Source organism: Microcebus murinus, chromosome 29, assembly GCF_040939455.1.
Source record: "Microcebus murinus isolate Inina chromosome 29, M.murinus_Inina_mat1.0, whole genome shotgun sequence".
Lineage (NCBI taxonomy): Eukaryota > Metazoa > Chordata > Mammalia > Primates > Cheirogaleidae > Microcebus > Microcebus murinus.
The window spans coordinates 626,527-652,417 of NC_134132.1; the positions used below are offsets into that span (position 1 = coordinate 626,527).

General features: G+C 42.0%; 1 protein-coding gene across 7 annotated transcripts in view; it reads right to left on the minus strand.

The window, feature by feature from the left end:
- NFKB1 (nuclear factor kappa B subunit 1) overlaps positions 1–25,891 on the minus strand; it is a 117,196-nt gene that overhangs the window by 14,226 nt on the left and 77,079 nt on the right. For 3 of the 7 annotated variants that reach the window (XM_075998765.1, XM_012770964.3, XM_075998764.1), the window contains exons 7-17: positions 24,928–25,091; positions 22,618–22,776; positions 21,218–21,322; positions 19,137–19,228; positions 17,602–17,740; positions 8,176–8,319; positions 6,769–6,858; positions 5,466–5,639; positions 4,904–4,948; positions 4,179–4,425; positions 867–981 (exon numbers count right to left, since the gene is read on the minus strand). In XM_075998765.1, coding sequence (XP_075854880.1) covers positions 867–981; positions 4,179–4,425; positions 4,904–4,948; positions 5,466–5,639; positions 6,769–6,858; positions 8,176–8,319; positions 17,602–17,740; positions 19,137–19,228; positions 21,218–21,322; positions 22,618–22,776; positions 24,928–25,091 — 1,474 coding nt within the window. The remainder of the gene's footprint in view (positions 1–866; positions 982–4,178; positions 4,426–4,903; positions 4,949–5,465; positions 5,640–6,768; positions 6,859–8,175; positions 8,320–17,601; positions 17,741–19,136; positions 19,229–21,217; positions 21,323–22,617; positions 22,777–24,927; positions 25,092–25,891) is intronic. The other 4 variants (XM_075998767.1, XM_075998769.1, XM_075998768.1 and 1 more) reach the window with 2 other exon arrangements.

The following is a 25,891-nucleotide window of genomic DNA, read 5'->3' on the forward strand; positions in this document are numbered from 1 at the left end:
AGAAAGGTGGCAAGCTAAGAAGGGGCAAGGCCAGGAGATTCATACAGATAACTGGAGGGGCGGGAAGCAGTGATGGAAGAGGAAGGGGACCCTCCCCGGGCCCGAGCCCGTGCAGCCCCTTAGCCAGAGAGGCCGGCGGAGGTCTCCAGCTTTGCTTCTGCTCAGGTGATCTCATCCTTCCTGACCGCCCTGAAGCCTGGTCCTCCCCAGCAGGTGGCCTCGCTGACCTGCAGCTAACTGCTCTCTGCAGCGTCTGACAACGGCTGGAATGGAGCTCCTCAAGTTATGTCTAGCCTACCTGACACCTATTTGACCCTGATTCGGGCAAGACTCTGCTATTCCTAGTTTTCCTCACTTTGAGCTGTCCTTCTGTGTTTGAAAGACACCTTTTCCTTCTCAAGCAACCTTTTTCCCTTTCTGTGTTTTGATGTCAGCACTTTTATTTGATAGGCATTTAATCTGGATGTTGTCAAAGTATGTTTCAGTAGACTTCAAAATTCTTATAAATTATTGCCTTTTCAAACTTAATTTTTTTCAACTTTATTTTTCTTGACAGAAGTGACATTTTTATTCTAGGTTCTCCTTGTGAAATGTATCAACTCTTTGATTTCTAAAGGTTAAAGTTTGCTTTCCCCCAGCAGGCTGCTGAATTTCACTGTGGCTTGATTGCCATTATACTCACAGATCAAAGGATCCTAATTCATCAAATAATATTCTCGACTAATGAGCTTTTAGGATATTACCTACAAAAGAGTTTGTTTTATTTTTACTGCTGTTAACATCACTTAAAATAATGTGCACCCACATGTACAAAAAAAAGACACTAAGGGTTTTTCTTTAGTTGACTCCTTGAGATTTCTGCTTACCTGGTACAGGTCATTTCTCATGTTGATAATTTCATCAGAAATCAACCCAGAAGTGACTTCTAGCAGATCCCGCACAAGCTGAGCATGAAGGTGGATGATTGCTAAGTGTAAGACACTGGAATGAAAATACAGTGGCAATAATCAGCCAAAATGTCAATGGAAAAGAAAGAGACCCAAGATATGATTAGACCTACACACTGAATGTGGCTCTGACACCGAGTTTTATTTGACCCTAAAATGTTCTGAACCTATAAAATCTCTGGAATTTGAAGTGGGATGCTATCTCCAGAGGCTTGCCCATCCAGGCTGCTACACTCAACTGTGGTGCCGCCTGCGAAGTGTTTATGTCTGACCCTTTGAAATGTGAAGGTGCCCGGGCTTCCATACTAGAGGGACCTGAGTTCGAATCCCAATTCTACCTCTGTACTATGGTTTCAGGTGCTTTCTCCTTTATCTTTTCCCTGACTTTCCCTAACAAACAGATGATGTGTGTAAAATGAATGCCTGGCACTGGAAATTGTTCAGAAAAATTTTAGTTACTTCACCTAGCCCTGCTACCTCCTCCAAACTATTGTGTGGTGGCTTTTAAAAAAGCTTCCAAGATCCCAAGAGGGAAAAATAGAGTCAGGCTTTTAACTACTGGAAGAAAATTCTGGAAGCAAACTTCTGAAGAAACAAAGTAATCATGTTCCCCATCACCCTGGCACCTGGCAAACATCGCCCTGCCTGGAGTGGTTTTGCTCCTTTTCTTTGCCTGGACAATGCCTGAGCCATCCGTTATGATCCAGTCCAGCCCTCACATCCTCAGAGAGCATTTCCGCAGCTTCCTAGGCTGAGGGAGCTGTCCCTCTCCAATTTACTCTGTGGTTAAGCAGCTGCGGTTTTCTATACGCCTTTCTCCTTCTCTGGCCCGAAGTCTTCTCTGGGGCAAGTTCTATGTCTCAGTCAGCTTTGCAGCCCTAGCATGCAGTGTAGGCAGGAAAATAAAAATGACAAAAGAAACCTAGCAGCCAAAACGTCACTCCTAGGAAGATAGTATTGTTGATTATTAAAACTAATTTGAAACAACTCAACAATGAAAATAAAAGTAGCTACTATCTGTTAGGAGCTTCTATTTACCAGACTACGTAAGCACCTGTCTGCATTGCCTTACTCACCACCACAACAGCCTCTAAGCTGGTAATATTACCCCCTCTTTGGATGACGAAACTGAGACCCACGGGTGTGAGGCGGCTCAGTCGATGTCCCGCGGTTAGTGAGTGGTGAGGCTGGGGTTCGGTCCAGGCCTGCCTCACTCCAAAGCTGTCGCTAACTTCCTTAACCTGCCCAGCGAGGGACGCTCCGCGCCACAGCGCCGCAGAGGGACGCGGCCACGCCCGCCTGGGAGCGGGCGGTTCCAGCCCAGGGCTCACCACGCACCGCGGGCGCACGGCGGCTGGGCCCTGGCGCGCAGGCTGGACTTTCTCAAAAGGTACCAGGGACTATTTATTCAGGCCTCTTTCTTAGCGATAGCAAGGACATTTTATTTGGGATTATGTTAGGCACAGAATGGCCTAAAAAGCTAAATCGTGATTTTTACTACTTGGCAGATATTTTTAAATGGATGATTTCACCATCGCCTCTTGAAATGTGACGCTGGAAAAGGACTTCTGAAACCGGACTGAAGTCTGACACAGACATGATGCACAGATACCAAGAAAAGGTCACACTTCAAAAATGGCCTAAAAATTTCCATGTGCAGATCAGCATTTCACAGCACAAGTACATTCCCCTCCCCCTCAAATCCTCACACCCTATGGGAATTTCCCCTACACCAGCAGGTTTTACTTTTTTTCCTTTATTGTATTTTCTGTGATGACTAATGGTCACAGGATTCAGACTATTAGCCAGAGAGGACAAGCTTGATGAAAACAGGAGGTCTGGGCCACGGTGGCCACAGCTGCCCTCCACCACACTCTGACAGGGGCCCTCTTTGGTCTCCCCAAGTCCCACCTCTCTGGTTTCTCTGAGCCAGCTTGTGTGTGTGTGTGTGTGTTCTAGAAGGGGATTCTAAGTATCCATTTCCTGCTTTAATAAGGACAGCCACCTCCTCAGCCTGTCTGTGCATGTTCAGGGCCTTACACGCGACCCTCGACACACCACAGAACGCACGCCTCGCGCCCCTTCCGCGGGCACCCTTCAGGCACCAGCGTGCCTTTCTAACTTGTATGTGCTCGTCTCCCCTTAGACTCAAAACTCAGCAGGTCCCTAAAAACATCCTTGAAACACTGGTGACCCATGTTGGGCAACTGCTTTTCCTTGGGGTTATATGCTGTTGAATGCTAACTGGATTATTTAACCCTGAGAAAACAGTCTGCTGTCCACGGCCTCACACAAAGCAAGTTGCACTGTTCCTCTCACACTGTACGACAAGGCCAGTGGTTATACCACATCCTTGGTTACACTGCGAGGAATGAGAACAAAGGTCTCCGCTTGAAACCCTGAGGTTGGCACTTTCCTAAAGCATTTGGTTCAGTTTTTAAACTGAGGTTTAAAACATAGCACTCAAGAGCTCTTCCACAGAAAAGGATTTCTCAGTGTCGACGCTATTTGGGGAAGGTTTTAGATAAGGCACTTGACTTGAATCTGACAGCTTCTGTCTCTTGTTATTTTTACAGGTTTCTGAGATCATTTTAGAAGTCTCAATGAAAGGACTAAGAGAACAGTCTTAGAAAGAAGCCAGGTGGCTTTGCAAATATAATCTCGGTAAATAGCAGGAATGGAAGGCATGGTGTTTGGAATGCTGGACTCCCACACACGGGGGCTGGGACAGCTGCAGGAGTATGAGCCAGTCCCAGACTGGTGACCATTAGCAGGCAGCAGAGAAGAAACCAGTAACTGGGAAAGAGTGACAGTTGCCTCAATCATTTTGTTGCTGCTGCCTTTATCAGGCTTTTTCTTGAGTACACTCTCATTATAAATATGCAGTTGGGATAAACATGCTTCAGGGATTTGGTAGGAATCAACAATTCTCCAAACATTACTTTAATAAATGAAGCAAGGACTTTCTAAAAGCACCACTACCTACACGCGCACGAGCCTCTCGCCCAGAGAGACGTGCTTCCCGAGGCTTCAGCTGCTCTGCAGGCCACGGCGCCCGGCGCGCAGGAGAGGCGGCCGTGCGCGCCCGCTGCACGTGTTTCCTTGGAGAGTGCTCCAGGGACAGGACCTGGTGACGCCGAGCAAGTCTTTTATCCCTAGCCTGGATGCGTTACGCAATGCTTTTCTCTCTCCTACCCTAAAACAGCCCATGTCACGGAAGTCCTGACTCACCTGTCCCCATTCTCATCCTGCGCCGCGGCGAGATGGCGCTGGACAGCCAGCAGCATCTTCACGTCTCCCGTCACCGCATAGTCGAAGAGGGCGCTGGCGTGTCTCTTGGCCAGCTGCATGGCCTTCTCCAGAAAGAGGTTATCTGGAAGGCAAGGAGCACAGCCGCAGCTGGGTCTCGCGCTTGCTCTGTAGGTATGGCGTGAGTGGCCCGGCCACCAGCATGTGTTCTGATGTGTCCATACATATCCTTTTAGTTAAAAATGCTTCTTTCAGTGCTTATGAACAATTGGACACTGGCTCAATGAAAAATATGGTTAGAGATCGAACTAAAAGAACCTGTGGCTCGTTGGGGGAAAATGTTCAAAAATGTCTGTTACTTGAAGTGGAACAATCAATCTCAAAGCAATGCTGGATTTTGCCATAATTTTAAACAAGCAATTGCTTGGTGAATAATCCTTCACTGGAATCTGTAACAACTACCTTTTTAGGTAACGTGTCAGTAAACACATGTCTCTGCCATAGACACATCAATGTCTCTGAGCCATTGGTGGTTTTTAGTTTTAGGGGATGGCAAAGTGTGACCTTCAGGTCAAACCTCTTGCACGACCTGTTTTTATGTGGCTCCCCAGCTAAGCATGGTTTGCACGATTTTAAGGGGGAATTAAAAAAGAAAAAGAATAGGTGATAAAAACCGTATGTGGCCACCAACTTTAAACAATTACTACCTTTCCTTTTATAGAAGAAGTCTTCCAAGTACAGTCTAGGATGACCTAGAATCATAACACATGCACTAATGAATATTGGTTCAAAGTAAACACAAAAGTACATTTCCTCCTAATCCTACTTCTTCAAAGAGGACAATAGGATAAAAACAAGTTCCTATTTTCAAGCAAAGTTCCACTTCAGTATGACAGTTCAGCTGGATTGTAGAGAGGGGTGACTATTAAGCTTATGGAAATTGCTCTCTATTATCTGTAGGGTCAGGAAAAACAAGGCAATTGTCTCTCACAATACCATCAAACTACATGATTATGACTGGAGATGTAGATTTCTGTACTTTATATTCTAAGATAACAGGGGCAAAATGAAAATCCCGGTGTGAATAAAATGACCTGACATATGCTTTTCAAAAGATGTGCAGGACTTTGAAGAGCATGTTGCACTAGATATTGACATATCATATTTAGAGTAACAGAAGATACACGTCTTTCGGCAGTTGCTTTCTGCAGCTACAACTGACCCTGCCCCAGCGACCAGTGCAACACGGCTGCCTGTGCGCTCGCTCACCCTGGAACCTGGAGTTCTCGTCCTGCACCCCCTCTGCATCCCCGCTGCTGGGCTTGCCGGACGCCTTGTCTTGCTCTGTGGTTCCAGCAACTTTCCCAGAGAGATTCACAGTCTCTCTGTCATCACTCTTGTCGCAACCTTCAGGGTCATTTTTAGATTCAGTGTCTAAAGTTCCTAAGGTAAATGCAAAAACATCATCTTTTTCTTAGTAAAATCTATTAAGTTATAAATCACTGTTTTATTGTAGGTCAGATAAATGTAAGAGGCAAAGGGAAAATAAAAACAATAATTTAAAATTAATTTTAAAATGGCCATATTATAATATCATAAATAACATGTTTTGGAGCTATTTTAAACTCTCACTTCTAAAAAATGTTCTTTTAATATACTTCTAAAACCTTAAGTGTCTCATTTGCTTATTTATAAAGAAGAAAAATGAAACAAAGTACTTCTGTGAATTATAGGCATGTGGAATTTTTTAAGTTCTTGAAAGCAGAGCAGTTACTTTTTTCCTAATGCTAATTAACAAAGCAAGTGATTAAGATATGTCTTGGTTCACGTGATGTAGCGTGGGAGCTATCCGTTGTGCCCTTTCCGATCATGCTCTTTCAGGGCCAGCAGTGCTATCTGACAGGCACTAGGAGAGTGGCTAGACCTGCTTCAAATTCTGGTTCTGTCACTAACTGCCGGTGCCTTTACTGAGTGAATGGACCTTTCTGAATCTCAGTGCCTTCTGTTCATAAAATAGACATGCTAATATTTTCCTTATAGAGCAATCATGCAGATTACAGTCAAACGTGTAAAAGCACCTGGCATAAAACAGGCATTCAGTAAATAGGAAGGCTTTGTAGTATTATTTCTTTACTGGCAACACTAGAACGGACATGCCACACAAACTATGAACACGTGGTATGACCACTGCTACTCATGGGATGTGTTTGACAGGAAAAGCCCAAAATCATCAAAATGATTTCAAAAGTGTAGTACTTGAAAAAAAAAGAACAGTGGATAAGTTTGGTGATTTTTTAATGATTGAATAGTCAGGTCTCTATGTCTTTTTAATGATCTTTTCTTTCCCTGTTCAATGCCACTTACAAAGTAAACATATAAATATAAACAGGTGTCAGAAATAGAGTTTATACCATCCATAGGAAACAGTATCTTTTTGGAAAAGGATCTTCTTAGTTTATTTGCATTTATTAATTTTTCCAGAAGAAAATGTTGTTGTGATAAGTAGTGATTAAAAAACCCTTTTTGGCATTAATTTTTTTCTTACCCTAGTATTAAGAAAAGCATGACTTACCATGCTTCATCCCAGCATTCGATTTGGTGGCTCCAGGATGGAAGGTGATTCCGCCATAGGTAGGAAATCCATAGTTCGGGAAGCCGTATCCTGAAACAGCGAGCACAGCAAAGGAGACCCCATGGGGGGCTCAGGAAGGTGCAGCGACCTCCGCTCGGCCCTCAGGCGAGCACAGGCGTCAGCGTGCAGGACGGCGCTGTGCCCGCTCGAGGCACTTCCCTGAGAGTCGGTAGGACACGTTTGGGGGCCACAGGACAGTCACAACTCCACTGTGGCACAGTTTGCATTTTGGCAACTCAGTGCCCCAGACTCAGAGGCGAGCTGTGACGGAGAGTCGCCACGCCACGTGAGGGGAAGGGGCCGGCCCTGAGTGGGCGCCACTCAGGCCCAGGCTCGCTCACACGGAAGACACCACCATGATCTCTGCAGGGACAACCTGAACTGAACAGATCACAGGCAAGCGGCTGACTCCTCAGTGGAGAACGGCCCGTGTTCATTTGTATGCATTTCTGGTGGAGTCACGGACTGGCTAGAACCCTCTGGGGACACAGCTGGCATTATGAGTCCCACCATCTGGCACATTTTACTTCAAAGAATCTAATTTATAAACATAATCCAGAATAAAAGAAAAGTGATATGGATAGGAGTTCAGTATAGCATTTCATACAGAAAACAGGCAACAACATCAAGTAAGCTACATTATGGTTTGCTCACCATAATGATGATGTGTTGTGATGAAATATTATGAGTCATTAAAATGATGCTTAAAAATAATGCTTACATAAAGTTTATACTACCGTAGAGAAATGCTTATATTAACACATTCAGTAAAAGCAGCACACATGACTGTATACAGACAGTCACGGCACAATGATAATAAAAAACTAACACAAATTAATGGATTAAAGTAATATGTGTAATGATGATCATAGACATATTCAGAAGAAATTCATAAATATCATAATGAATACAGAAAAAAATTAGAAATGGTTAACCTTTGATGGCAGAATTTTATGTCTTTAAATTTTCTACAATGTAGTAGAGTGGTATAATATATATCTACAATGTAGTATATATAATATAAAATCTTTTCAATGTTTTCAAAGAATAAGACAACTATGTAAAAAAAAAAGTAAAGGGGAAATATACCAAAATGTTTAGGGAGGTATTCTTTGGATAAGTGGCCTTGGATGACTTTTTTTCTTCTTACAGTTTTTAGGATTATCTACATACTGTAAAATGAATAGGCATTTCTTCAAAAAATATATTTAAATTTGTCAAGAAATTTTAATACACTAAAAAATTTCATGGCCACTCAACCCACAGGCATGCTCAGAAACCTAGGAAAAAGAAAATGCTACCCCTTCCAACACAAAGAAGCTTTAGGAAGAATAGAGTTTTTTGTACCTGGACCTGTACTTCCAGCACCCCCTCCTCCACCGCCACTACCAAACATGCCTCCGCCTCCAGCTCCGGCACCACTGCCGCCACCGAAGCTGTCCGAGAAATTGGGCATGAGCTTCTGCCGCTTCCTTTGCACTTCCTCTTTATCTGCAATTAAAGGAAGAGAAACCAGAGGAGAAAAGATTGATTCGGTTCCACCACCAGCCACAGATAGAACTATTGATTCTGCTGGTATTTTTAAACATCTTAAAGGGAAACAGAAAGCACTCAAGGAGGAAGAGATGCCACATTTCAAGAAGCATTATATTTGTTCCAATGGGTACGAAGACCAAAAACTAGCCTCAGAGAGACCACAGAGCAGTGCACACCCGAATCCACTCTGCAACAATTTCTCAAGTCCCAAATGGTGTCAAAATTAGTGAGAGATTAGATTGCCCATCAAAAATTAAGATACTAAAGATACAGAATTAAAAAAAAATTATTGAACCCTTTTCCTTGGCCACACAAGACAACTACATATTACTAATCAGCTCACATTTATTATGCATTCACGAAGAGCTGAATGCTGGAAATAAAGAGAAGCATGACATAATGCCTTTGCTATCAAGGGCCCTTCAACGTCATCTAAGGTAGCAGGGAAGACTTAGCAGGACAGCCCCGTGACACTGTGCAGGCACAGTCATGGTGGAGACCAGTGTTCCAGGAGTTCAGGGAAGGACTTCTAGGAGGTCCCTTGGGGCTGGGAAATTCAGAAAAGGCTTCTCAGATTCACTTTCATGCAAGAAGAGGGAAAAGAAGGGTGTTCTGGAAAGGAGATGTGCAGGGAACACAATGATGAAGGAAAAACGTGTACCGAGTGCTTGTGAGTCAGTTTGGCTAAAGTGAATGTTTAGCACAGGCATACCTCAGAGATATTGCTGCTTCAGTTCTGGAACATTGCAATAGGGCGAGTCACATGAATTGTTTTGGTTTTCCAGTATATCTAAAAGTTATGTTTATATTATACTGTAGTCTATTAAGTGTGCAGTAGCATTATGTCTAAAAAACAAGGTACGTATTTTTTTTTTTTTTTTGAAACAGAGTCTCACTTTGTTGCCCAGGCTAGAGTGAGTGCCGTGGCGTCAGCCTGGCTTACAGCAACCTCAATCTCCGGGGCTCAGTGATCCTCCTGCCTCAGCCTCCCAAGTAGCTGGGACTACAGGCATGCGCCACCATGCCCGGATAATTTTTTGTATATGTATTTTTAATTGGTCAATTAATTTATTTCTATTTTTGGTAGAGACGGGGTCTCGCTCAGGCTGGTTTCGAACTCCTGACCTTGAACAATCTGCCCGCCTCGGCCTCCCAAAGTGCTACGATTACAGGCGTGAGCCACCACGCCCGGCCACAAGGTGCGTATTTTAATTTAAAAATACTTTATGGATAAAAAATTGTAATGATTATCTTCAGCAAGTCATAATCTTTTGCTGATGGAGGGTCTTGCCTCGATGTTCATGGCTGATTGGGATAGTTGTAGTGGTTTCTTAAAATAAGACAACAATGAAGTTTGTTGCACCAATGAACTCTCCCTTTCATGAAAGATTTCTCTGTAGCAGGCAACGCTGCTTGACAGCATTTTACCCAAAGCAGAATTTCTTTCAAACTAGAGTCAGTCCTCTCACACCTGCTGCTGCTTTATCAGCTAAGTTTATGCAATGTTCTAAATCCTTCGTTGTCTTTCCACAGTGTTCACAGCATCTTCACCAGGAGTAGGTTCCATCTCAAGAAACTACTTTCTTTGTTCATCCATAAGAAGCAACTCCTCATAATTAAAGTTTGGTCATGAGATTGCAGCCATTCAGTCCCATCTTCAGGCTCCACTTTTCATTCTCTTTCTATTTCCACCACATCTGCAGTTACTTCCTCCACAGAAGTCCTCAACTCCTTAAAGTTGAACATGAGGGTTGGAATCAACTTCTTCCAAACTCCTGTTAATGCGGCTATTCTGACCTCTTCCCATGAATCATGAATGTTCTGAATGTCATCTAGAATGGTGAATCCTTTTCAGAAGGTTTTCAACTTACTTTTGCCCAGATCCACCAGAGGAATCACTGTCACTGGCAGCAATAGCCCTGTGAGATGTGATTCTTAAATAATAAGACTTTTGAGTAAAAATTATTCCTTGGCCTATGGGCTATAGAATGGATGTTGTCTTAGCAGGCATGAAAACAACATTAATTTCCTTATACATTTCCATCAGAGCTCTTGGGTGACCAAGCGCATTGTCAGTGAGCAATAATATTTGGAAAGGAATCTTTTTTTCTGAGTAGTAGGTCTCAACAGTGGTTTTAAAATATTCATTAAATTGTGTTATACACAGATGTGCTATCATCCAGGTTTTGTTCTTCCATTTATAGAACACAGGCAGGATAGATTAGGCATAATTCTTAAGGGCCCTAGGATTTTTGGAAGGGTAAATGATCATTGGCTTCAACTTAAGTCACCCTCTGCATTAGCGTCTAACAATATAGTCAGCCTGTATTTTAAAGCTTTGAAGCCAGGCACTGACTTCTCTTCTCTAGTTATTAAAGTCTTAGATGGCATCTTCTTCCAGTAGAAAGTTGCTTCACTGACACTGAACATCTGCTGTTTAGTGTAGCTACTTTCACCACTTACCTTAGCTAGACCCTCTGGATACCCTGCTGCAGCTTCTACATCAGCCCTTGCTGCTTCACCTTGCTCTTTTATGGTATGAAGACGGCTTCTTTCCTTAAACCTCATGAACCAACCTCTGTTAGCTTCCAACTTTTCTTCTGCAGTTTCTTTGCCTCTCTCAGCCTTCATGAAACTGAAGAGAGCTAGGTCCTTGCTCTGGATTAGGCTTGGCATAAGGGAACGTTGTGGCTGGTTTTATCTTCTATCCAGATCACGAAAACTTTCTTCATATCTGCAATAAGGCCTTTTCACTTTCTTATCATGCGTGTGTTCACTGGAGTAGCACTTTTAATTTCCTTCAAGAAGCTTTTCTTTGCATTCTTGGGTAACTGTTTGGTACAAGAGGCCTAGATTTCAGCCTGCCTCACCTGTTGACATGCCTTCCTCACTAGTGTAATCATTTGTAGCTTTTGAGTTAAAGTGAGAGTCATGACTCTTGTTTTCTCTTGAAGAGGCCATTGTAGGGCTATTAATTGGGCTAATTTCAGTATTGTTGTGGTTCAGGTAATAGTGAGGCCTGAGGAGATGGAGAGAGATGGGGGAACGGCCTGTTGGTGGAGCAATCAGAACACACCAACCTGCTGATTAAGTTTGTCATCTTATGGGGGCACAGTTCATGGTGCCCCAAAACAGTTGCAATAGTAACATCACTGATCACAGACCACCACAACAGATATAATAATAATAAACAAGTCTGAAATATTGAGAAAATTACCAAAATATGACACAGAGGCAATGAAGTGAGCCAATACTCTTGGAGAAATGACACCAACAGACTGCAACAGAATGGCTCCATGCAGAGTTGCCACAAACCTTTAATTTGTAAAAGAATGCATTATCTGCAAAGCGCAATAAAACAAGGTATGTCTGTATAAGAAACCTTGAGAAATGGGTGTAATTGGGACCACACTGTGGAGCACCTGAGATACGAACCTAAGAAATTTAACTTACAGACAGGAGAGCTGCTGAACGTTTCTGAACGGGGGAACAACGTGTACAGGGAGGTATTTTAGGAAGAGTCATATGTCATCTGTGTGTAGGACACGCTACAGGCTCAAAGTGAGAGGCAAAGACAGTGAAGACCTGAGGTCATGGAGGCCTGTTCCTTAGTGGTCACCATGGTAATAAGAATGAGGTGGGCCCCAGAAACACAATGCAAGAGGGGTCTGCAGCTCTCATGGGACACGGAGGCTAAAATTCTAAGACCTCTACTTGACTAAGACACAGTGATGCCCTCTGAGTCTTTTGTTGTCCGGGTCTGGGCGCTGTTCAGGCTCCTTCCCTCATCATCTCACCTGGCTGCTCTGCTTTTATTCTGTTTCTCACTGTCTCTGCTTCTTGCCAGCCCCGCTCTCCCTTCTGAGCTCTGTCTCTGCCTCTGTGGCCTGTTACGTGCTCTCACTTCTCCGTTTCCCTTTCTTTCTCTTTTATGATTTTCCTACCATATCTTTTGGGCTGGAGAAAGAAAGAAGGGTTTTTTTTTTTTTAATTAAATGCACAGTCAATATGGTATTCCTTTTACAATCAGCAGCCCAATACTTAATAGCTGTCCTATTTCTGATTCTTTAATGTCAGTTTTTATCATTGTTTAAGTTCAGAAAGATCTTCACTCATTTCTAACCCTGTGGTAGTTGCAGTCATTGCAGGGCTAGGTAGAAGGCCACTGTTTCCTGGTTATCTCAAGATCATCTAACTGCAGTTGAAAGATGAAGCAGGAGAACGTAGGCTGACAAAGCACACTTAACTAATCATTTAAAAACGGAGCATGTCCAGACTTCTTAGGAAGAAAAATGCCAAAGTGGGCAAATTTTGAGAAAAATATGCTTCCACTTAGAAGGCGATGACCTTGAAGTAGAGAAACTTTAACAATTTCCTTAGCAAAAATTTTTGGACAGATTTATGAAATTTCTACATCAGTTCTATCATAACTAATTAATAGCTATAATCATTACTCATCCTATAAACTGTTGCTCTCACATAAAATAGTTCACTATAGAAATCTGGGATACAAGAGGGAAGCAGATAACTTATTCATCTTCAGAAAAATATTATCTATTTAACATGGTTTCTGGTAAAGAGACCAATCAGTATTTTCTAGGTACTCCTTCTGCCTTTTAAAGCAGAAAAATGTTCACTAGTTATATTTCACTGTCAAATGGGAATTTTTAAGGGTGAATTTTCAAAAATATTAACTATAATACAGCCAGTAAGATTTCAATGACAAGAAACTGACAGAAAATTCCACACGAGCTATAGGAAAGAACCTGGAGTTGGAACTGCCATAGAATTGAACATGGAGATTTCCACCCTGGTTTCATTCGTCCCTGTGGTCTGCCTCTGAGAGTGGCACTGTGGAACGTACAATGAAACACTGACCTATTTGAGAAGGGACCTAGGTGACCTCTTGCTATAAGTTCTCTTTTACAGAAGAGGAAACTGAAGCTAGGGTGGGGAGGTGACTGGTGAGCTCAGGGCACAGTGAAAAGCAGACCCGAAGACTAGTGACCCTTCTACTGCATGAGGCTGCCATTCTTTGGGAGACATTCCAAAATTGTTTTGTACAGTAATAATCAATAACTTTAAATAATTAATGACTTCATCAGGGGTTCTCAAACTACGGCCCGAGGGCCACATGTGGCCCGCCGAGGACATTTATCCTGCCCACTGGGTGTTTTTGCCACCTCTGCCTGTCCTGCTTAGCAGCCGACTCGTCCCGGGCCCGCAGTGCGCATGTGTGGAATGTGCGCTGCACTCTCCAATGGCCCTCCAACGGTCTGAGGGACAGTGAACTGGCCCCCTGTTTAAAAAGTTTGAGGACCCCTGCTTTAGATAATAGTTTAATTCATAAGTACAAGTAAACTTTTACCTTCTACCATGTTTTCCTGTGCACATACTTTAAGGAGGTACCTTAAAAGTGCCACCTTCTCTCTCTTCCAGTTCCCACTGACCAGTAAAGATGCCTGTATTTATCCTGACCATACCTTCCATAATTTAAAGATTATGATTGTGTTTCTTCCCATTCTCCATCTTTTTAGACTGAAAAATCATTATGATCTTTCTTTGCTTTCATATAGCAACTCCTCAACTACGTTCTTCCCTTGCCAATACTCCTTTCCCTGGATGATTTTAATTGTCCCCCTGGACCCGACCATCTCCATGAAGTTTTTGTGAGGTATGATGCTAATGACCATAGATTCGGGGCTGAATGATTCTGTATAATGAGAGGAGAATGTTTTGTATCTATGTCTAATGTCTTACTTGATAGTATCCAACATACCACTTGCCTTATGGAAGAGGATAGTAACTTGGTTGGACAACCAATAAGTCAGTCCACAGGTATTTAATGAGCATCTACTATGTGAGGACATACATTGCTCTAGAAGCTAAAAACAACAGCAGTGAACAGGAATGACCAAGTCTGGGACCTAAAGAAGATTCTTCCTACTGGGGTAGGAGGAAGACGATAGATAAATAAGTAGGTAAGTTTACATATTGATGAAATAATGACTAATATAAAATTAGGGACTAGGATGTAGTAGAAGTTGTGTTCAATAACTTCTCAGAAATGTGTACAATGATTCCCTGGGTTGTGCAGTTTGGATTCATTTCCATATATTTTCTCTAATGCTAAATGGCCTGCTACTTTTCTGACCCATCACACTGCCTGGTGACATTATTTCTCCTTGGGCTTATTATCTTGAGTTTTTATAATCCAGAAGCTTTTATAGAGTAAGCTAATTTGCTATTCTCTAATAAAACAGTTATATTCTCATAACGACTCAATCACAATATATACATGTTGGCCATTCTTTCTGTGGATCTCAGTGGCTAACTCTGCTATTTTTGGAGATGGTTCTTATACTATTTGTATTCTATGAAGCTTTTAACTAATGATAGCCTGGAAGGTATGTGCTTGAAGTAAATAGGTGTGATTTTGAACTTTCAGGAAACGCCATTCTCTAACCCAGCGTGAGCTATCTAGTATGACAGGTTAGCGGGAACGCAATCATCTGAACATGACCTGCGACAGCGTACTTTTTTTGACGCACAGCTACCACTGGGAAAGGTATCTGTGCGTCACACAAGCAGCCTTAGAAACCAATTTTGAATGTTTCTGGTTCATACGTGTGTTTTCTTTTTTTTATGATTCTCTGTGTTAGCAAAAATTGACATTTTGAAGATATATTTCAGGAGGGAAAAATTTTTTTTCTTCAGAAAGTACCCCCAAATTAGCCACATTTCTCTTCTACATCTACTTTTAGAAAAGGATATTTAACCCAAAGCACTAATTTCACATGGCTTTGTGTAGGCAAAGCACCCAGAAGACGCCGGCAGCTCCAGCGAGGAGGAGGCTGAGGTGGGGGGGGCCAAGGCGGGGGGAGGGGCCCGAGCCAGCTAGGGGGGCAGAGGGGCAGGGGGGGGCCGAGGCGGGTGGGAGGGGGATTGGGGGGGCCGAGGTGGGGGGGAGGGCCGAGGCAGGCGGGCGGGGGCCCTGAGGCGGGGGGGGGGGGCGAGGCGGGGGGGGCGAGGCGGGGGGGGGGGAGGGGGCTTGGGGGGGCCGAGGTGGGCGGGGAGGGCCGAGGCAGGGGGTCCCCCCAGGCAGGCGGGCGGGGGCCCTGAGGCGGGGGGCCGAGGCGGGTGGGAGGGGGCTTGGGGGGCCGAGGGGGGGAGGGCTGAGGCAGGCGGGGAGGGCCTGAGGCGGCGGCGGGGCCTGCGCCAGGCCCGCTCCTCCGTGCCCTGGACTTTGCACGCGGTTTCACGTGGAGGCCAAGAAGCTTCCTGAGCCGACGTCTTCAAACGTCCAGTGTGGAGCGCGCACTACAAATCTGACCCCCAAGGGAGAGGGTACCATCTCACAGATGGTAAGAACTCACAGAAACTGTTTTCTAGACGCTTCTGCCACAGCATGAATTCTAGGAAAGGAAAGGCCTCCCCAGGTCCCAGCACACCCCTCGTCTCACGAGACCCAGCCCCCGCGCAGCTCGCTGCCGCTGCGGCCGCCCCTCTGTGGTTTCCAACCGCAGCCAGGGCCTGGGGACCCCAACCGCAGCCAGGACCTGGGGACCCCGAGGCAGTCATTTTCCTGACCCCTCTCTAGTCTCACTTCCTTCTCGCCCAGGGTTTCTAATTTTGTTGGTGCCACAGCCCCTCAGGCGTCTGGTGAACTCCATGGATCTCTCCTCAGAATCATGGTTTTTAACGCACAGAATACAAAATAGGATTACAAAAGAAGCTGATGATACTGAAGTACATTTCTATCCGTGGCCTCCTTGTGTGTGAATGGACTCTAGGTTAGAAACACCTTTGAATGACTGTCCAGTCTTTGTGCCTGTCACATCTCACTCTAGGGTGATTCTCAATGCTGAATTTCCCACCCTGCCCTCTTTTAAGTGCTCGTCCTACCTTTTGATCGGCCTACTAGGAACTTACACTTGAATTTCTTGCGGGAACCTACAATGGAGCATGTTTTACACTGAGCTCCCTCTTTTCCCACCCAAACCTACTTCTGCTCCCTGTTCCCTGCATCAAGCCAACCACATCACAAGCTTCCTCATCTGGGGACCCTAGAACCATCGTGACCTCTGACCTCTCCTGAGCCTCCCTGTCAGCCAGAGCCCGGGGCCTCGTGACGCCAAGCCCGCACTGTCTCTTGAGCCCACTGTCTCCTTTCGTTCCTAGCACTAACACCTTTCCTGACCTCACCATTTCTCACCTGGATTTTTGCAGTACTCTTCTGACTTGTCTGCCTCCCAACATACAGAAGTCAGCACCGTCATTCCAATCCCAGGCAGGTGTGACCATCTCTCTCCAGAACCAAGACAGAATTCCTTAGCTGCCACTCACAGCCTCCCACAGCCTGGCCCTGGCCCTCCTTACCTGCCCTGGCCTTCATCACTCCATCTTAGCGCTCATAATGCTCATTTCCCTCTGAATACACACGAGCTGTGCTTACCTCTGTTCCTGAGCTCCTCAAGTGACCTGAGCCTCTCTGTTTAATATCCACCTGCTTAAATATACCCCCACTTCATAAGAACCAAGTGAGATCTCATTCAAGAAGCCTTCTTTGGAATCAAGGGACTAGAGGCTCTCTTCTCAACACTCTCACATGTGCATCTGGATGCTTTACATTTGGCACTTAGTAAAATCATAATTTGCATGACAACTGTTTAAGGACATCATTACTCCCTTTCTTAAAGTACCTTTTGTGAAGGAAAGAATGATGTCCTATTCATTTTGACAGCTCTGCACTGCACAGCAGCTGAGATTTCTGTTGAACTGCTTGAGGCTGGATGGCTAAGTGGTTAATTCTCCTGAACATCAAGCCTAATCTTTCATCTCAACTACCTGAACCCTGAGTTACTTACTAAATGCTAGACTCTCAAATTCAAATTGTCGAATGTCTAAATCTCATGTAAGCTTGGTGGAAATAACACTATTTTAAAAGGCTGGACTAGTGTTATGACCTCAAAATAGTATAATACCTGTCTCTTCTCTAAAAAATAAGTACCATGGATTCAGGAGCCAATTACTAGGAAGCTGTTCAAAAAAGGTGACTAATTGATCTTTTCTAATCAGCTTGTCCTCTTACCAGAACAAGGACTATTCAGGTAATGGGCACACTTATAGCTGTGGCTAAAAAATTACAAGAGCAATTCATATAATAAAAACATTTTTACACCTTAATATTTTTTGGGAAAAAAAGAGTATACACAAGAGTGTAAACAACCAAGTTACCTTTGATTTCAGGATAGTAGAGAAAAGGTTTTGGTTCACTAGTTTCCAAATCAGATTTCCTTCGAAGCTGGACGAACACAGAGGCTGGTTTTGTAATGTTGACATCTTTATACTTTGGAGTTTTGAAGACAATGGCAAACTGCAGGATACAAAGATCCAAATGTTTATGTAGGACTACATTTTTTTTTTTTTGCATCAGTGCTACTCATTAAACAAATTCCTTATGCTTTTCTTTATATCCAGTACTACAAAACACAGCATACTGGAGAAAGTTCCAAACTCAGAATTCTATACTCATACATTTTTATTAAATTGTCACTGTGAAACTGAAATACAACACTATGCTAATGTATTTCAAATATTTATTATTTCATTTGTCTAATATTTCAAATGCCTTATAGTTGCAAATATGCATATAAAATTCACTGTTTACATTTCCTTCTTCTCTTCCAAATAAGCCTTAAAGGCCTACAAGATTATGTATAGTAACATCAGAAAGGCTGGGTATAGAAGGTGAGAGATGGCTGAAGGCTAGTGATATGAAGAGGAAACCAAATCCCGCTGAGAGAGGCATTATACCACATTAATTCTTGGTGGTGCTAGAATAGTTAGGCATTTTAACATTTTTAGTTTGATTTTTGGACTATGTAATATATTCATAGGAATGAAGATTTTGTAAAATATTAAAAAGTATATAATGGTATACACAATGATTCTCTCTGCCATCCCTGACCCCATTCATGCAATTCCTACAGTAAGCCAATTCCTCAGAGGTAAACACCATTATTAATTACTTATGTATGTATCCTTCCAGAGATCCTTTATGCACATGCAAATATGAACATAGAACCATTTTCATATGCACTTTGTTTCATACCTGTCTTTTAAAATATTTTAACATTACATGTTTGAGGTCTTTGAGGTTTGCAGAGTACTCATTATTTTTAGTAACTATACAATATTCCATCGACTAGATATACCATAATTTATTTAATTGACCACTTAATGATGAACATTTGGATTTTTTTCCAATTTTTTGTGAGACTAGTATGCCTTAATAACTCATAAATAGGAGAGTAACCATTAAGGTGGGAATTCAGCATTGTTATCTCTTAGTCGTATAATCGTCACTGGGAAATCTTAATTTATGAGGATGACATCAACTTCAATTAGAAGACTCCTGCTTTTAACACTTTCAATAATACCCTTTTAATAGGTCTCACCATTACTTTGGTAGAACACTTAAAACATTTTCAGGAAAAGACCTTAAAAGACCTTAGGGCCCCTGTCTTATGGGCTAGGCGATCAGACACCAGACGTCCTGCCAACATCTCAGAGCCAACAGTCTAATGAATCCTGCCCATAATTCCACAGTGGGCAGCTTTTCTGGATGACTTGGAAGAGTCTTAAAAACAGTACTATTTTATGAGAGTTAAATAAATAGTTATGATTTTTTCTTTTTCATAGATGGAAACTTAGTACTGAATTTCAACAAGGCAGAAGATATGAAATAATAATGACAATGACCTACTCACTTGTCTATGAACGTCTGTGGGGGAAAAGTCTCCAAACCCTTCCCAGACTCCGCCGCTTTCCTCCTCTTCATAAAAGCGAATCTGGATGTCATCTGCAAACATTTCACATAGTGTGATGGCATTTACAGACATGCTGGAAAATAAAGCTGGTTCAAGAGTCTCCCTGTTATCTACTTAAACTTTAAAAAATATGAAATAGATGTTAGAGTGATTTAGAATTTTCACAAATCACTGATTTTTTTTTATTACTTGCCACAGGAATGAGCCCCACGTTTAGCTTACAATGACAGAGAATACTAGATTTACCTAATCAATATGAATTTTTTCTTAATCAATCTTTGACCTAACCATTTCTTCATCATTAAAAAAATATTCAATCTTGAGAAACATGAAGGATGGTGGAGGCACATTAGGATCCCCAAGGTGGTTAAACTCAATATACAGATGTATATAATAACAATTAACTTACATAAGGCATACTATATGGCAGATGCTATTCAAACTGCTTTATTTGTATATATCAACTTATTTACTTCCCACAACAAACCTGTAATGTACTATTATTATTATTTTGCAGAAGAGAATCTACAGTCCAAAAAGGCTATATAACTTATCCAAAGTTGAACTGCTTGTAAATGAAGGAAACAGGATTTGAACACAAACAGTAAAATTTCAGCGTCCAGGCTCTTAAACATTCTACCATATTGCCTCCTTATAATATTTTCTCGTCCATAATGAGTAACTGGTCAAAATACTATGACGATCAGGTCCCTTCTGATGAAATTAGCATGTATACATTTCACACTCTAGTCATGGACTCTACTTCATGACAACCGAACTCAGTTTGGCATCTCCCTGGCTTCAGTTTCCATTTCATAGGAAGGAGCATACTAATGGCTTATGAAACAAAGTTTATATTTCTATTTAAATAGAATTTTAGAAATAATAGAGATGGATAAAATAATCTCATTACCCCTGGTGCATTCCTTTGCCTTCAGGTAAGACTGCCTCAACCTAGTTATTCAGATTCTCTAGGCCAAGTACAAGGTTTTTCTTATCAAGCCATTCCATTGCAATAATGACTAAGAATTGCATTTACAACAAAAGGTGCCCAGATTGGGCTTACTCATAGTATGCACACCCAGCAATCTGGAAATGAGTATTACTTGGATAGAGTGGTTGGAAGAAGGCCGACACCAGTGTAAGAGGAAGTGTAAACTTTCCTGCATAAAAATATATATATCTTTACTTTAAAAAATGATCCCATTTTTTCTGACTTTATACCTCAGAGTATTTAACCTCAAATGAGAATTTTTGGAATGGCCATACTTCCTTTGTTTATTTTACTTATTTTATTTATATTTCCAGCAAGGTATCTGCTTAGTTTGAAAATGCTCACTTTGCAGTAAATAGATCTTTATTATACTGTACTTTCCTTCTATCACTTTTTTAAAAAATGAGTGAAGTTTGAGAAAATGACACATAATTTCCTCCAGCTTTTCCTAATTCATCAATCTTATATCTAATAAGAGATAAATGCCAAGACCCTTTTCTCAAAGTGAAAACTGTGAGAGAAATGTGCTCTGGGAATTTCCTCATGTTCCTTTTTCTCTTTCCTTTTCTCAGCTGACATCACAGGGTCAAGTTGAAGTGCTTGGAGAAGCTCGCCAGTGTCAGAACAAAGCATTGCAAAATAAACAGAATCAACAGTTTCACACTACGTAAAACTTATTATTTATTCTCTCTGTGTGTTTGTGTGTTACACATGGGCTAACCCTCATTTGGTTTAACTGAGTACAGACATCAGATATCAATGTTTAAGGTATAAAAGGACTGAAAATCATGGATTGTAATTATCACTATTTTCTTATTTCTCTTTACTTTTGCAGGAAATTTAGAAATGAATTGGTTGGGTTTCAAAAAAATAACACAGACAACTTACATTTGGAAGAGGTAAAATTTAAATGTTTTTAAGGCATTCTGTGGCAAAATGGGGACATTTCTGTTCTGCTGACAAAAATGTGACTCACAATCACACTCAGAATTGTGTCTCACATCTTGAGACCGGCGCATATATTTACCTTTCTGAACTTTGTCACAGAGAAGATAGATTTCTTCCCCTCCAGTTACACAGCCAGCTGTCCTGTCCATTCTTACAATCTTTAAGTTGGATGCATTGGGAGCTTCTGTTCACAGGGGAAAAACATCAAATATCCTGGTTTAATCTCAGCTTCACAACTCTGCCCTGAGTGCACATTACCAAAACAAAGTTTAAAGAGATGCTTCCACTCATATTACAAGATGAAACAAATAAAACAAAATATAATGACACAGATAAAATAAGAATGGCATCTAAAGTTCTCAGCACACTTCTTAGGCATGGGTCATTCACTGTCATCAAAACAGACGAGGTAGAAATGAACAGCCATTCGCTTCTCCTCCCACACAGAAAAAGAGACTGATACAGAAAGAGAAGGAGTGTTTCTCATGTTTCAGGAAGCACCAAGACAACGGATTTCTGGGATTTCCATCAGGTCAAGGACTTTAACCCCAAACCTGTTTTCATGATACTGCTACATCATTCATAACAGTCCTAAAAAAATTAGGGAAAGCACAATTTCCTTATACTAATCATTAATTTTATTCTAAAAAGAAGAAATATGGAGACGTTATATTTCCTTTTCCCAAACTAAATTAGGATTCAGGGTGGGGAAGAAGCAAAAGTTTCATGTGGTAATAGTATAAAGTTTTATTTTTCTTTGCTCTAACCAGCTGCATTTTAAGGTGATCTGTGGTACATGAGGCTGTATGATTTTATAACATTTTCACTTCCCTTGAAACTTATTTAAATTAGAGAAATAGTTGTACTTAGAGCATGGATTTTTCTACTTATACCAAATACTATAAAAACTTTCAATGAGCCTAAGATACTGTACTTGCAGGCTTTTTGGAAATATCTGTTTAATAAATCCCATGTATACCAAACAAGAAAGTTGCATGGTAAGTACTGAAGATGACTGTAAAACTCGTAAAAAATTCTGGGAATTATAAACTGAATAGAAATTTAAAGTCACGTATTATCTATACTATCCATTCAATTATCCTAAAGTTCCTATCTTGATAAAGCTGGTAACAAGCAGGAATGAAGATGGATAAAAATTATACTTGTCTTTTATTAACTTCTCTTCAGAGCCCCAAAGAAAAATATTGAGATACTTTTCCCTTCTAAGAGTACCAATAATGTATTCTTTATAGCAATGTGTTCACAAATAATAAGAAATTTGGTATTGCACGTAAAAGACTAGAAAATGCACATCTGAGGAAAGATCATTTATTGAGCAACTCTTAAAATATCTCATTTAATCTGGACATCAACCTCTTCAGCTAGGTCTTAGTATTTGCTTTGGTAAGCAAAGGGTGGGCAGGGCTGAAAGTCTATCCTCGGCGTCCCACCCAGCGCCCCGAGAAGTCCAGGACTCACTGCTGTCGTAGATGGCGTCGGACACCACGGGCTCCAGGCGCCGCGTGAAGCTGCCGGTGCTGTCGGGGAGGAAGGCGGTGAACATGAGGCGCACCACGCTGAGGTCCATCTCCTTGGTCTGCTGGAGGGCCGCCTGGCGCACGAGCTCCTTCTCCCGGTCTAGCGCCGCACGCGTGCCGTTCGTTCCCAGGGAAAGCAGGCAGGGAGAACATTTAAAACGGCGTACTTCTCGTAAGTGTAAAAACTTACCAAAAACCTCATTTTCTTCTCTTTTGAAATTCTTCATATTGCGAGTAAAATGTTAAAAAAAATCTCACTTATGTCATCCAAAATTAAAGGCATCAAAGAAGACCTGCATTTGCTCTGGACTGTAGTAAAAACTGCCTTCCATGTATCGCCTGTGCTGTGCTCCCCCACCTCTCCCTTTTCTCTCTACAGTAAGAGTTAAAGGCACAAAGGATGTGACAGAATGGGATGTAGTAAGTTTAATAAGCATCGCCTGTATTGAGAAATGCAAAAAAATATTTTTTTTATTTCAGCCTATTATGGGGGTACAGATGTTTAGGTTATGTGTATTGCCCTTGCCCCACCCAAGTCAGAGCTTCAAGCATGTCCATCCCCCAGATGGTGCGCACCTCACCTATTAGGTGTGAATATGCCCATCCCCCCTCCCCCCCACCTGCCCGACACCTGATGAATGTTAACTACTGAATGTATACATTAGTGTTGATCAGTTAATACTAATTTGCTGGTGAGTACATGTGGTGCTTATTTTTCCATTCTTGGGATACTTCATTTAGTAGAATGGGTTCCAGCTCTATCCAGAGCTGGATATAAGAGGTGCTAGATCACCATTGCTTTTTGTGGCTGAATAGTACTCCAGGGTATACATATACCACATTTTATTAATTCACTCATGTATTGATGGGCATTTGGGTTGTTTCCACATCTTTGCAATTGTGAATTGTGCCGCCATAAACATCCTAGTGCAGATGTCTTTTTTATAGAATGTTTTTTGTTCTTTTGGGTAGATGCTCAGTAATGGGATTGCTGGATCAAATGGTAGATCTACTTGTAATTCTTAGAGATATCTCCATATTGCTTTTCACAGAGGTTGCACTAGTTTGCAGTCCCACCAGCAGTGTAGGAGTGTTCCTATTTCTCTATATGCATGCCAACATTTATTGTTTTGGGACTTTTTGATAAAGGCCATTCTCACTGGGGATAAATGATATCTCATGTGGTTTTGATTTATATGAGAAATGCAAAACTTAATTATTCCGAAAACTTGTTGAGCACACGGACTGTGCTCATTTCAGTGCCAAGCGTAGGGCCTGGCACATAGTAGGTGCTCAAAAAGTACTTCTGAAGGAGTCGAATGGCTCAATTACATTTGGCTCCTTCCCTCCTGCTGGAGTTTTCATGCTGATGGCTATAGTCATACTTAATTTATAATACCATAAAAGGTAATAAGCACTTGATAGTACTACAAAGAGCTATAGATGAAGCACTATGGAATTTCAAAGGAGGGAGAGTGCGGAGGCTCTGCAGCAGAAGAGGCGTTTGCTCTGTATTTGAAGGAGTGGTAGAATCTGAACATATTCATATAAGAGAGTCAATAAGGTGTCCAGGAAGAGGAGACAGCAAGAATAGAAAGAATGTGCCCAACCAGGGAAGTGAGAAATCATGGTGCTCCTACAGAGTAATTCACTTTCACATGAAGGGGCATGGTGGGAAACAGAGTTGGAAATGCAGATTGGGCCAGCTCTGGGAAGATCTAAAAAGTTGATTTTTACATTCTCAATACCTTATCCACTCTCTTATATGAATATGTTCAAATTCTACCATCCCTTCAAGATACAGAGCAAATGCCTCTTCTGCTGCATTACAATGTGGCGAGCTGGGGGAGGTATAACAGAGGAGGTGTTCTTTAGACTAAGCCTTGAACTATGCATTGGTTTTGACAGGTTGCAAAGAGAAGGGTGGGGTGTTTTAGATAGAGGAAGACACATCCAAAGGCACAAATCTGCATCAGGTGTTCAGAGAGCCATGACAGCGAGAGGTAGGTACAGGGTGGGCTGGAGGAGGCTGGAAAGGTGCTGGAGCTTACTGGGAGGGCTATGAACACCAGTCTGGAGGCACAGGTGTTACTGTGGGAGGGGCAGGGTGCCATCCAAGGTTTCTGAGCAGAAAAAGGGTGGGAGTGGCAGGGACTACAGACTAGGAGGCATACAGATGAATGCAGTCTGCACACAAGGAAACCAAAGCCTGGGCTTCTTGGCAGGGCAAGGTGGCGAGAGTGATGCTCACCTGTGAGCTGGCGGTCCCCACCACCTTCCGCTTGCAAATACGCAAGGTCAGGGTGCACCAAGAGTCCAGGATTATAGCCCCTTATACACGCGTCTGTCATTCGTGCTTCCAGTGTTTCAAATACTTTTTTCTTTGTCACATGCAGTATACCCAGGTTTGCAAAGCTGGAGAAAAAAACAGTAACAGCAGCAACAACAACAACCAAAGTTAGGCAGTCAATGGATGACTAGAGAGTCTGGCTTCACTTCAGTAAAGTAGGTTTAAAAAAACACATAGGTCCTCAATGTCTCATCCAAATCCCTTGGGGCTAGATGCATTTCAGAACTCAGGTTTTTTTTTTTTATGTTAGAGAGGTAATATATGGCATATACCACACATTTAATAATTCTCTCAGCAGGTCTGGGGCGCACAATGTAATCAAATACCCTAATATTTCTGTAGCGAAACATATAACTAGCCTTAGCAAATGGAAAAATAAAGACTATAAACAGCTGCATATCCAGTCAGTTTGGGTTTAGTAAACATCGAAGAAACTTTTGGTTTTCAGAGCTCATTAGATTTCCAAATTGTGATTAAGAGAGTGGATATATATTTGTGTGTGTGTGTGTGTATCTTAACAAGAAGTTTTACCTGGACTCATTTTAAAGTATTTTCTATGGAATTTGTATAAAAATTTAAAATTCCAAATGTAGTATTAATCTTTTTTTTTTTTCGTTTTAAGAATAAGATGAATGTTATATTTGGGAGGATATTTTTTCTTTTGAATCATGCTTGGGTTTCTGAATGGCATTTAAAGTCTACCTGGAACGCCCCTTCCTCCAGGGTTATCTGTAAGGTTGTGGGAGTTATTGATGACCATTAGACTTGTCATCCAAGTAGACATGTAATTAGAGATGGAGAACCTTTTATCGGGAAGGCTACATACTTGTAGAATAAAATATTTTAATAAGCTAAATAGAACAAT